Source organism: Procambarus clarkii, chromosome 30, assembly GCF_040958095.1.
Source record: "Procambarus clarkii isolate CNS0578487 chromosome 30, FALCON_Pclarkii_2.0, whole genome shotgun sequence".
NCBI lineage: Eukaryota > Metazoa > Arthropoda > Malacostraca > Decapoda > Cambaridae > Procambarus > Procambarus clarkii.
The window spans coordinates 33,738,706-33,752,584 of record NC_091179.1 but is presented as its reverse complement, the minus strand read 5'-3'; the positions used below and the strand labels follow the sequence as shown (position 1 = coordinate 33,752,584).

At 39.4% G+C, this 13,879-nt stretch overlaps 1 protein-coding gene across 1 annotated transcript in view; it reads right to left on the bottom strand.

Moving 5' to 3' along the window:
* LOC138370095 (constitutive coactivator of peroxisome proliferator-activated receptor gamma-like) overlaps positions 1-13,879 on the bottom strand; it is a 48,147-nt gene that overhangs the window by 20,251 nt on the left and 14,017 nt on the right. The window contains exons 3-7 of the mRNA XM_069334082.1: positions 11,458-11,661; positions 9,182-9,337; positions 5,622-5,877; positions 3,624-3,810; positions 535-646 (exon numbers count right to left, since the gene is read on the bottom strand). Of these exons, the coding sequence (XP_069190183.1) occupies positions 535-646; positions 3,624-3,810; positions 5,622-5,877; positions 9,182-9,337; positions 11,458-11,661 (915 nt within the window). The remainder of the gene's footprint in view (positions 1-534; positions 647-3,623; positions 3,811-5,621; positions 5,878-9,181; positions 9,338-11,457; positions 11,662-13,879) is intronic.

Here is a 13,879-nt window from a genome sequence, read left to right as displayed (position 1 = left end):
ATTGTATGAAAACAATGTGTGACGTAACTATGACATCATAATTTTAGCCCAGTTAAGTTTTTAAATTCTATTGCTACAATGATTTATCTCGCTTCAGTAAAAATTATTCAGATATTTACGTATTCAAATACACACTCATGCAGCATTAAATATTAATCATTAGATTAGGCAACAACAAGAGTCAATCATTTAGGCTCTTTGCATACAGAACCAGAGTAAGGCCAATGTACTAGTAGTACAGTGTGTACTCTAGTACACAAATATAATTAGGGTATCACCTAGTACAATATATCATACATTCCAAACAATGGAAAAGAGAATACAAAAGTGGGTTCAATCACTAAGTTACAGTACTATAATAATAATAATCAGAATAAAGAAAATATAACACTAGAAAAAGGAACAGGAGTCAAGTTCCATGGCCAAGTTAATGAAAAATGCACCGTTATGAAGCTCTAATGCATAACAAAAATTTAATTATCAAATTTTGCCCTAAAATTTAGCTGTTAAAATTACAATAGCATAATTAATTACCGATGTGTCTTCGCTTCTCTCAGTGAACTCGTCAGGCCCATCAATATCCAACTGATACATCTTTATGCCCTCTGCCAGGAGATGTGCCCGACCTTCATCTCGGAACACTACCCTGTGCCAATAATATTATCAGATAAGAGCAGAAAACCTTACAGAACACAAATATATACCAAACACAAAACAAATAATATATTACATGAATACACAAAGTACACAGTACACAATTATACAAATGGTGCAGTCTCCGTGGCGTAGTGGTAAAGCACTCGCCCGGCACTTCATGAGCACTGTGGCCTGGGTTCATATCCTGACCGGGGAGGATTGACTGGGCGCTAATCCTGGACAGTACGCCTCTGTTCACGCAGCAGTGAATGGGTACCTGGTTGTTAAACGACTTGGCAGCTTGTATTCTAGGGAAAAATTGGGATTAAGGACTTGCCCGAAATGCTATGCGTGTTAGTGGCTTTACAAGAATGTAAGAACTCTTGTAAATATAAAAAAACAAAAACGTTTAAACTATCACATTTAGATATAGAATTGTACATCTGGCATGGAATTTTTAAATTTCAGCCAAGTCTAACTTAGCAGCAAGAAATAAAGCAAGTCCTGCCTACCCTGCAAAAGTGAAAATTTGGAAACCTGTGTAATTAATGGTAGCGAATCAAAATCCCTAACTGGGACAAGAAAATGGGGGCCTCCCAAGGGAGGCCAGTTTAATTATCAATCTTGAACAAAGGAGCACAACACATATCTCCCACTCACAGATGAAGATCCTTCAGCATAGAAACAAACCCAAATCAAATGACAACCATAAATCCATCTCGGTAAACTTTTGGCAGTAACTCCTAAATCCGAAAGAAAGTCCAGGGACCAAGCATAATTCTGACATTGTAATGGCGATATATATTTTTCACTGGTTAGAGAGAACCCTTGTATAAATGTATCTACTATTAGCTGTGGCTATTATCTCTGCTTTAAGTTTGAAAAGTTATGCTCGAGGGTGGTGGTTCTTATAAAAAAACAGCACCCCAAGTATTTTCCAAGGAAAACACATGATTGAAGTAACTATCAGGCTATAAATGTTTTCAATGTACTGAACATCATTTAAATACAAAAAAATAAGCATAGGCCTACTCACCAAGGAATTTGATGTATTTTAGTTAAGAAATACAATAGAAAATTGAGATGCATTTTCCACAACATTGATTTTTTGTTGATATGTGTCATTTCCTTTTCTCTAATCAGAAAAGCAATGATTTTATATTTACCAGTAATCATTATAGCACTCATATTAGTAAAGGAATCTTGAAAAGAAATTAATTACTTCCAACAGGCTTAGAATTACTTCATAAGGTGGAGCTTTCCTCTACAACCACCAAGCATCTGCAGCTACCAGGCACAAACTACTATACTGAATGGTCATGTTTGGACAAATGTTTCAGGATGATGAAACTAGATTTCTAATCCATTTGACAAAAATCATGAATCGCAGTGAACTAACTTTTTTCACCATTTGACTATCTTGAGGTTATCTTCAGATGATTTCGGGGCTTAGTATTCCCACGGCCCGGTTCTTGACCAAGCCTCCTTTTTGTTACACACCCCCAGGAAGCAAGCCGTAGCAGCTGTCTAACTCCCAGGTACCTATATACTGCTAGGTGAACAAGTGCATCAGGATGAAAGAAACTCTGCCCATTTGTTTCCGCCTTCACCGGGGATCGAACCCGGAACCATAGGACTACGAATCCAGAGCACTGTTCACTCAGCCATCAGGCCCCTGTAGGTTAGGTTAGGTTAATTTAAATACTGTATAACAAAAAAAAAAAACAATATCTATACAGTATAGCAGATTCCGTCTAAACAACTGATCAAACCCAACAACTAACTCCCTCTGATATTTATAGATTTCTAACAAAATCCAGAATTTCAGAGGGAAATGAGATGAAACCTAAATCACTGGTTCTCAGAGTAATTTCAATCTTATCTTGTTTTTGCTAATCTTGTTTTTTTTTTTTTTATCTCTAAACATTTAACAAAACGAGGGCATGTGTAACATCTGTGTGTTCTTTTTGAGTGTGCAGTCTGACCTCTCATTACTTAAATATTTTCAATAGACTTTCTTCTGATACTATATATATATACATGTAGCATTATTTCTAAGTTGAAGATAGGTTGTGTAGCAAGAGTAGCATTGGAACATCAGGCAAGGGTAAGAGGAACTTCCTAACTTTGAGTAAGGTGAAGTTATTAAAGGCAGGTGAACGAGGCTGGAAATGCAAGTAGCTGGCAGAGGAGTATGCATTACAAATAGCACCACCGTTAGTGTTGTTTCCGACAAAACGTAAAGGAAGCCGATCATATACAGTTTATTTTAATTACAAAGAGCAGTAGTTGAAAAAAAAAAGACAAAAAACATTGTAACCTTTTAAACTTGAGGATTCAAATGATGCTCTATACCAATAATTTACACAGCACTGTAGCCTGGTGCCAGCTGTTGGTAGTCAACAGTTAGTCTGTAGCCGAGAGAATGGCATAAACCAGGTGCATTGAGGGCTTCAAGACCCTATCAGGGTGAATACATTTATTTAAAAGATGGCATGCCATGGTACTGTAACTGCATTTTGCTGCATCTGGGTTGTTTAGAGCAGACTGTTCTTAAAAAGAAGTGAATAAATAAATATTTTCTGCACAATAATCATATATATGCACACAAATTTATTATTTACATATTTATATGTCTGAATATGCTGAACCATATACTTTATTATTTACGATAAGACAAATCTTAGAAACTTTGGTGATAAATAGCCAAAAAAAAGGGTAGCATATTAAAATCTTGATTGTACACAAATTCAGATTTGGTCTGGAACAATCTGTATTTTGGAGAGAGCACTGTACACACATGGGTGACATTTTTATTATCTGCTGTCCTTATGCACACACTCCTTCCTTCTCCGCTACCACCTTCTCTTTAGAAATCTCATCCTTCACTGGCTTTACAAATACCAAAGAATGGCCCATTTTCTTCTTTTGTATACATGTACTTTTATCCTTTTTATTCAAGGCTGAGATTATACACAAGTTCTGACCTGGCAAGGAGGGGAAGCTGCTGCTGAAGAACATCCATGGGGGGCTGTGTGTTGATAAAGGCGGCAACCTTGGGAATGAGAATTTCTGGTGGGGGTCGGTTATGATGACGGTGGTGGTGATGACTGGCCATCTTTAGTGACTGCTGGTGGAACAGTAGTAAATCCTCTTGACGTATCACATCATTCCCTTCAATTTCAAACATTAAAAAAAAAAAAGATGTGGTAATTCAGTATTGTAGGATGTACTTATATTCTAGATGATACATGTTTTCAGCTATGACCTATGGCATTTGACCTTAGAGTACAAGTACTTATGATGATGATGCAGAAAAACAAAGACTACAGAAGATACCTGTATATACAATATCGGGTCCAATATATTCTACCACCAGTTAATGCAACTCCACATGCATGCTTGCCATTCTTGACTGAACATTCCTTGTACTACTCCCACAGGTAACTAATGTTTAATTATTCAGTCTCTTGCCCCAAGATCACAAAGTTTTTCTGTACTCGTCAAATTACTCTCGCACTCAATTTCCCTGCTTTTATTATTTTACTCAGCATCAGCATATGAACAAACCTTCAGCTATTCCTCACTACTCTCACATCACAAGTACTGTACTGTACTTCAGCAAACTTCTCTCAAGTACATAATCAAACTTTTCTACAAATTAATAGCACTTCATACCAAATTTTAAGGTGTGGGGATGAACTTTTATAGTTAAATGGATTTAGAACAGATTGACATGAGTAATCTGAACTAATCTATGTCAAATACTGTATTCATAACAAATATTGCATTAAGCATCCCTATTCTAGATTTTTCACCATAAAAAAGAAATAGCTATGCTAAAAGATGCAAATTTAATAATGCAAAAACACACAAGGGTTTGAACCAAGTGTAAATGTGAGCGACACTAACACCACCCTTATCCCTCTCTTCTCAGGTTGTCTGCAGTGTCATCAAAACTAGCCAGCCTGCAGTCTACCCTCAGACCCCATGATGTTCATACAAATGCTGTGTTGCCTGCTGTTTTCTTTAAAATGTCATGGCCAATATTCAGGCTTGGAGATTTTGGAGGTCTAACAGTCTTGGTAATCCAGAATTTGGTCAATAGTTCTGGTACCAGTCTTGTGTGGCACTGGACCAGGTTTCCCCAGCCAACATTGTCTTCTTCATCCAAGTGCCTGCCATCTCTCCTCCTCCCTGATAAGTCCCATTTCTTCCTTCTCTGTGGTTACTTAGCTACAGGGTGCCATCAAGGGGCTCACTCCAGAAAACCAGCATTAAATGTAATAAAATACCTCTTTCTGGTAAAGCCCCAGTGGTTCCTCAAAGTCCCTCCTTCCCTACCAGGTTCATCAGTTCGTTGCGCAGGAACTCAGGACTGACTTTTGGAGCTGGTTAAGGCTGCAGACTCCAGGCTACATGGTGACACCCATTGGTATTAATGGGTTCATGATAGTTTTGAGTGAACAACTTGTTCTTAATGAACCATTTGTGGAGTCAGTTGGCTGTTTCAATGCTTTGTTTTCTATGAATGTTAGAATTGTTGGTAAAGCTTCGCTGAGTTTCTGGATGCTTTCCCAGCGAGGGTGGTGATAATCGTCTGTGCCTCTGTGAGGAGGAACCAGGTTCTGGCTCTGGTCTCTGGTAGGCTAAACAGGACTCCTGTGACTGATGTGATCTAGTGCTGGAAGCCATCACATTGTAATGGCTTCAGGATGCCACCAAGGGGCTCCTCAAAGAAAATTTTTTTTTTTTCAACAGTAATGGGTAGATGATTACAAAAGATCAACATTTACACAAATATCATATATACATTAGTGTGTAAAATAAAGTTTAAGATATGCATAGGTATTACATATGCATAACTACTTCATTGTATAAATATTTTTTTTATCTACAGCCAAAGTCATTATGCCATAAACAAAATTTCTGAATGCTATCATCAGAAATTGTTTCAGAGTACTGAGAAAGAACCAGCTGCTTACCAATAAGGCAGGAGAGCAGAGGCAGTTGATCAACAGTGATGTGGAGGATGCGGGCCAGAGCATTGCGGTCGTACATAATAGTGTCCAATGTTTCAAGGTTTAGGTGATTTATAGAAAAATAGTAATGAGCTGTGTGGTAAATTATGTAATCAGAATCCTGACCCAAGATGCCCATAGCACCATACTTCTTAGCATACTCTGCTACTGCTTTGTCACATTCATCAAGGCAAGTGTACACCTTGCATCCTAGCAAGTCCTGGTGAGGAAAGTTAATATAAATAATTAAACTGTCTTTTCCAAAACATATAATGGTAAAACAATTAGAAAAAACACACACCCACATACAAGCTATTGAAAAGGGAAAAGAAAAAGCACCATCCATTTTAGGTATTGAAGTAAAAAACATTTAGAATCGACAGAAAAGAAAAAAGTTTTTAATAAACTTTATTTTATTTTATTTATTTATATATACAATAGTTCTTAAATTCTTGCGACCTGCCAAATTGTTTAACAATCAGGTAACCATTTTACAGTTGGGTTAAACAGAGGCTACAGTTAAGGATTGGCGCCCAGTAAATCTTCCCCGGCCAGGATACGAACCCAGGACAAAGTGCTCGCAAAATGCCAGGCGAGTGTCTTACCACTATACCACGGGGAGATTATAAATGACATGGCAATCCTTATATTAGTTAAACATGTAGCTGACTATAGTATAAGCAAATAGGGAAACATGAAAAAGAAAAAAAATTGGTTATATTTACAAATGTAAAACTAGTGGAAGAACTGTTAAGGAAGACCCTGAATCGAAGAAAACATTTACACTATAACATAACCATTGTGAAATATATTTCATGAGAGAGATCAAGAAGAAATCTGCATAGAATCTATGAAGTAGAAAACTAGCACATCACAGAGAATAGAGTCGAGCCAAGACTTGCAAACACATCCTAATATTTTTAATAACTTATATAAATGTAGATGGATTAGCTGAAAAAGATCAGAAGGAAGGTAATAAATAACATGGAATCAGATATCATAGGACTAGTCTAATGGAAACCAAACAATAAAATATATTAAATGAGAGAGTACATGAAAAAACACTAACAGTATATAAATTATCCAGTAGGCTATGAAAGGGTGACAATTTGAAGACACATTAAAGGATTAGCAATTTTAGTAAAGCATGTGACATAGCAACCAAACATGCCCCAGTATTTTGAATGATGCTCAGCACTAATGCATCAGTCTGGGATTAAGTACCATGAAAGTGTGAAAGTAGTGGACAGAACTAGAGAAGAATCTGTGCTATTGAACCATGAACCAAACCAGTAGAAATGGTAACGGTAACACACAATGACTATGTAACACTGTCACACTTAAACCAAGTACTAATATTATGAACACACTGAACAATAATATGAATGAATGAATGATAGTGGTCTAGGCCTACCCATTTATCAGTAGAAAAAAAAAAAGTCAGGAAAAATATGGAGTGGGAAGCAACCAGTAGAGCTACTCTATTATTATGTACATGCTGACATCTGGAGGAGGTTGGAAGTAGTGCCCAGGTGAGCAAGCTAGCAATTAGTGGAACATTCATTGGTAGTCACTTTGGTGCCAAATAGCACTAAGAGTGCTTTGAGTGTAGGTGAATGAATCTTCTGAAGACTACGCCAGGCTGAATCGAGTCTAATCCAGTGCCTTCCTTATTGCAGCATCACCCAGCAGGAAGTGTGAAAAGATCCACAGTGCAGTGGGGCAAAATGTTGATTATCTTTAGAAGCATACATCATGGTCTGAAAAACCGAGTGGAATAGCTCGGAAAACCTCTCGATCTCAAAAGAGTGGTTAAGATGTCTCCATGCCTGTGTGGAGAACAGGAGAAAAAAAATTTGTATGCAAAAAGTAATGAAAATGCAAACACACATATCCAAGTCTTCTTGTGTTTTGTGCACATTGGGAGATTTCCAGGTGAGGGAGTCATTTGGTCTGTAGACTGAGGCAACATAATTTTGCTGACAAACTTATATTGTATATAAATATATTTGTTCCTGCCACAGTTCAAAAGGAAGTGCCTTACAACCCAGTCCTTTGCTGCTATTCTGCCTTGTAATCACATCTAGAATTAGATTCAAACACCAGCAGGAAACACCAAATTGTAATTTGACGATAAACGTATTGCTTGTAGTACACGATAGCCTCATCAATAGCAACATTAAAATAAAAATATGATAGTAGAATTCTCTTATGGCTTTAAGTTAACTATTATATCCATATAGTAGTAATGGTAGGCATCCATTAGTTTCAGGAGACTATGGAGTTGCGCTCTGGTTATCGGTCTGGAGTGGCCTGTCCAGACTGTTGTCACGTGAATCCCCTGCATAGCAGTGGAACTGCCTTTTCCCCTCACCTTCAATGCCTTTCCACTGGAAGTCTACATCTACACCAGCTCAGATGAGTCATCAGTCCTGCCACCTTTCCCACCTTTCCATCTCTCCATACACCCCAGGGCCTGGTACGGCTCAGAGGCAAGCCGGGTGCCTCTGCTAACCAGTAGTTTCCAAACAAGCAGTTAGCCGCCTTCAACTAGCCGTGGTGCATCTCAACACAAAGGCACCGCTAGTCACAAACGAGCAGTTTGCTAGTTGACCAGAGGTCCACCTTGCGTTGACACTGGATGCGAGTCATCACCACTGGACTATATACAGGGCATCGCCTCACTAGAGAGCCACTCTCTCTCTCAGTGCTCTGGGATCACCTTGGTCTCTCTCACCCATCATCTGCCTTCAGCCAACGCCATGTGTCTGATGCCATGGTGGTATGATAGCTGTCTTCAGTACACCAGTATATCTTCTTGCATTATATTAGAGTTAAACTTTCATTTACTTATTTGATTTGTTATAACCTGTATAATAATAGCCAAGTATTCACCCGTGTCATTTTTGTTCATTAATATTTCAGTAAATTGTTTTAATTATTTATTTGATGATTATCATTTGTTTCCACCTGTGACTTACACACTGCAAGGCCAATAGCCAGTTTTTTTTTTTAGTATTTGTGTGAGGGAGAGCCATACCATCTTGGTCTAGTATAGCTGCAATACCACAACCTGTCACACCTTATATATATATACATATACCCATATGTATATATACCCATATACAGTCAATATATTATAGCCATATTTACATTTGAATAAAACCAACTGATAACTAAAATCATATGACAATAACTGTATTTTAAGGGTTAATATACACAAGAAAATAATAAAAATAATCTCATTTATTATGAACTAGGAAAAGTGCACTCATTGGAAGGAGAAAACCTTCATGCAAACAGCACATATCTAAGATGAAGAACAACAAAGACCCCTGGACAGGCACAGACCCAAAAGAATGACCAGGACTGGTGGAAGCAGAAGCAGCAAGGGAAATATTAAATTTGTTTAACAAAATTGTACAACAGTAAAAAATAAAAAGTACATAATCAACGCATTAGCATATTACAAGAGATATTCATCAGAAGTATGAAAATAATGAATGGAATGGGCCATGACTTGCCTTAAATATCAGAGGTGTAAAAGCTGCCAGTCCTGTAGGTATGAAGAAATGCTTGCCATGTTCCAACTCCTTGTTCGATTTAACGATGCTAAAATATGTTATCACATCCTTCAAATTTTCCAGTCGGCGATGAGTCCACGTCTCTCGTTTGCGCTCCTACAAGACAGCAAAAAGACTCGTTACTTAAATGCCATGCAAGGTGGTGATCTATGCAATAATTTGGTAATTAAATTTAAAATGCAGCAAGAAGTTTTTTGGTTTCCTCATGAGAAGCCTTACCATAAGAAAGAGGGCTAGCAAGATGCATCTGGAAAAAACAATTTAAAGATGGAGACAAAACATGAAAGAATTTAGCATTGAACATTATGAAGTAATGCTTTCTGGAGGATTACCCTCTATATACAGATCTGCCCGAAACGCTTTGCGTAATAGTGGCTTTAGGCATTGTATGTACTAGCTCTATCTATAAAGCCAACAAACTTTGTAAATCTCTTTATGTATGTACCTTACCTAAATAAAGATTATTATTTATTATTATTATTATTATTATTATATCTTCTAAAGCTATGCACCTGGAGTCCTCCAAATAAGGGTACTGTACCACACCAGGCCCTATGTATTCACAAGCCCCTTCCAGAGATCAGTATCAGCAGTATCTGGCCCCCCCTCAAAAGAGGCAATAGTGATCTGTGGGTACTAGACCACCATTGTAACCCATGGAAAAATGATCAGAAAGGTAAAGTGCAACAAAACAAGCAACCTCTTAGACAACATTTACAACCCTGATTCAAACTAGATACACACTCATTATCCAGGTGCCACAACTTTAGTCAGCTTAACACCCTCACCAACAGATGGCAACCCAAGAGTCCAAAGCAGCAAGCCTCCCAGGGAAGGAATGGGATGATACAGATTGAACCCACTTTGAAGACATTTCATTACATTCAACTCTGGATTGCTGGGAGGGTCCCTCCCTTCTAAATCCCAGAGCTATTTCACATCAAAAAGGAAAACAACAGGGCAGACTATGGTTGGAGAGGAGCAGAACCAGAAATCACAAACTCAAATATGCTGCCTAGAACTAGAAAAAACCACAAGCAACAGATGTAACAGGAAATGTGTACAAAACCATCCAGCAAGCCAGTAAGAAAGCTGGGCACTAAGACAAGGAACCATGGACACAGGCCCAAGAAACACAGCATACACACGAGCATCCCAAGCAGAACACGGGTAATAGTAATAACCCGAGTGTAATTACCCAAGTGTAGTTACAGAATGAGAGCTACGCTCATGGTGTCCCCTCCCAACAAGCAAAGTGCTGGAGAAACATCTGGCCAGCACGACAAAGTCCTACCAAGGGTCACCCCCCACACACTGCCAAACCGGAAAACCAGAAGTAACAGAAAAAAAAATGCAGGCTGAAGTAACAAAAGACCCCTGGACAGGGACATACCCAAAAGGATGACTAGGACTGGTGGAAGAAGAGATGAAGATGGAACCCTAACTATCCTCCAAAGAGTCAGAAATGAAACCACTACGATAAAAAAAAAAAAGGCAACACTCAATGAGCGAACAAGAATGGACAAGCAGCAGCATTCAAAACAAGGGATGGTCGATGGCCAAAGGGACCACCAGGAAGAGGTAGTCATAGGATCCACAGCAACAACAGACTGCAAAACACCTGACCATGAGGTTATACAGGAAGAATGGTAAAGCCCAAATCACCAGGAAACAGGACCTGATTAAACCCTATAAAGGAAATAATGCTATGGAAATGAACACCGAGCCATAAGTCCAGTAAAGCAAGGTTGAATTGGCCACCAAGGAGCAGGCCCAGGTGGCCAATTACCCTGCAGGCCAAGAAACGTCAACATAGGTATGGAAAACAGGGAAAACACTAACCTGGTTGGAAGTATCAGAAACCTAACCAACTCCAGAGAAGATAGAAGTACAGTAGCTACTGCACACACTCAGCTGGAGATGGTGCAACAAAGAAAGCCCCTGCATTAACAGCAAAGTTCCCCCTGATATTTTTTTTTATAAGAGAGATCTGGATTTTGGAGGAAAATCTGGTAGGCAAACATGGTCAGTTGCTTAAAGAGATGTTACTGTAGATGATTTGCTTGTGTGTGCAAGACAAGATGAATGGATGAGTAATTTTGAATTAGCCTTAATTTCCTATTTTATACTGCTCTTTAACTTAACACACTCTTTGCCTCCCCTTCCTAACAGTAATAATGATAAAATTATTACATACAGTTTTAAGTAATACTTACTGGTGTGTTGCCATCAAAAAAGACGACCAGTGTAATGTTGTGGGCTGTCAGACTCTTATAAAAATCCTTAATGTGGTCAATATAACCTTTCCATTGACCTCCACAAACCCAATTTAGTTTGCCATACAACTTCCTCATGCACGACATGCCATCCACCACAATTAGTGGAGTTTTCCCCGTCCGCCTAAGGTATTCATCTGCAACCTGAAAATACATTAAAAAATTCATTTACAATTATACTCACTAAGACATATATATATATACCTGTACTACAACTGGCAGTTCAAAATTACAACAAAACTTAAATCAAAACAAGAAGTCTGTAGCTAACTTCTAATATTTTAACATCATGACTAACAAATAAGTACTGTACTAGAGGTTTTTCTTATTCCAGTACAGTACTGTAATGAAATACATAAAATAATATTTAGCCCCCTTGCAGACAGTAATTTTAAACCTGGTTATCCAACCAGGAATTAATTTTCTAAAAGTTTTTGTACAAAAATTTATAAAAAAAAGTAACTGGAATACAGTATTTACATAATTACTGTACTAAAACTTGAGTATCGAGTACAGTGCATCCTCACTCTACCGAATTCCTAGATGGTCTGAACAAATTGCATTCGGTACCAAATGTTCAGTGAAACATACAAATGTTCAATTAAGCGAGGATTGTTCATTCAAGTGGTCACCGAGATCGAGCGTCGGAGGTGGCTGTCGTCAACTGTGATTCACCAGTGTAAACAGTTGTACAGTGTTTTATTTTACTTACCCATTATTTACAGGGAGAAGTGGTTGTAGGATGATAAAATGGTGTCGGGAGGGAAGTGGTGTCAATGGTGGGGGTTGGAGTCAGGGGGGGTAAGTGGTGTCAGTAGTTGAAGTTGGGTGTCAGGGGGCAGGTGGTGGAATTTATTCTCCTGGAAGGCAGGTGGAGTTAGTGTTGGAAGTTATTGTCAGAAAAACTGGTGGGGTCTGTGGTGGAAGTTGTCATGGCAGGTAGATGGTGTCAGTGGTGGAAGTTGTCATGGCAGGTAGATGGTGTCAGTGGTGGAAGTTGTCAGGAGAGGCAGGTACAGTAGTATTAATGGTGTCAGGGGAGGCAGGTGGAGTCAGTAGTGGAAGTTGTCATGAGGCATGTGGTGTCAGTTGTGATACTGGTGCCAGGGAAGGCAGGTAGTGCGAGTAGTAAAATTGTCAGCAGAGGCAGGTAGCGTCAGGGAAGGCAGGTGGTGTCAGTGGAGAGTAGAAAGACATGTCCAGCACAACGTTGGTCTGGCCTGAGTGATCAGTTGACTGGCAACACGTGGCTGATGCCACTGCTACCTCACTGCTTCACTCACTCACTCCTCTTCACTAAATTAGTCGAGAAAATTTTACCACTTCAATCGTTTGTAACACATCGATTATCACATTCTATAGTCAAAATGAAGAATTCATAATATATGGTGGCAGTGGTGAGGGGGATTGTATTAAGGGGTGGGGAGCCAGCTAGCACCTACCCGTCAACATTGGTACTCATTAATACTGTATTTATATGTACATTACTTTGTGTATTCCTGGCCGCCTAATATTCCTTGTGTATTTCCTATTCCTTCCCCCTCCCGGGGAGGGAAGGGCGAGGGTTGTGCAGACATCCTCCCCCCCCCCAGACAGCGGTGCGGCGACGTGACAACATCATGCTCGTTTGCTAATTTTCATTTGGGAAGTTCTGTCCACTTGTTCGGTCTTCGGTCCCAATAGTTTTACCAGAATAGGGGTTTGTTTTGGGGAGCCTACCTTTCTGGGTGCCTATCCCGGTCGATGGCAGACATAGAATGCTCCCAATAATAAGGGGGGTCTTTATAGGCCATTGCTCATCATGCCTCACTAGAGGGGGCCAGGTTCTGGCTCGTGGTCCCCGGTAGGCAAAAACTCCATGCATTGACTGATCTTTTGAGGTTATCACGAGATGATTTCGGGGCTTAGTGCCTCGTGGCCTGGTCCTCAACCAGGCCTCCACCCCCAGGAAGCAGCCCGTAGAAGCTGTCTAACTGCCAGGTACCTATTTACTGCTAGATAACAGGGGCATCAGGGTGAAAAAAATATTTCGCCCATTTGTCTCTGCCTCCACCAGGGATCGAACCCGGAACCTCAGGACTACGAATCCGAAGCGCTGTCCACCCAGCTGTCAGGCGCCTTCTGGCTTTGATGCCAGAAAGTTATAAATATCCATTGAGCCTGGATAGCTCCGGGGAGTCGATGGGGCTCCCCCCCAGAAAGTAGTATCTAAACAGGAGGATGGGTTGAATGGAAATACATAAATGGCACTGAACATTAGTTGCATATTTTTTTGCTAATAATGCACCTTTCCATTACTCTTATGTCATTCTAGCACCAGCTTATAAGTTCTAGGGAACCATATAGATGGCCACCATAGAAA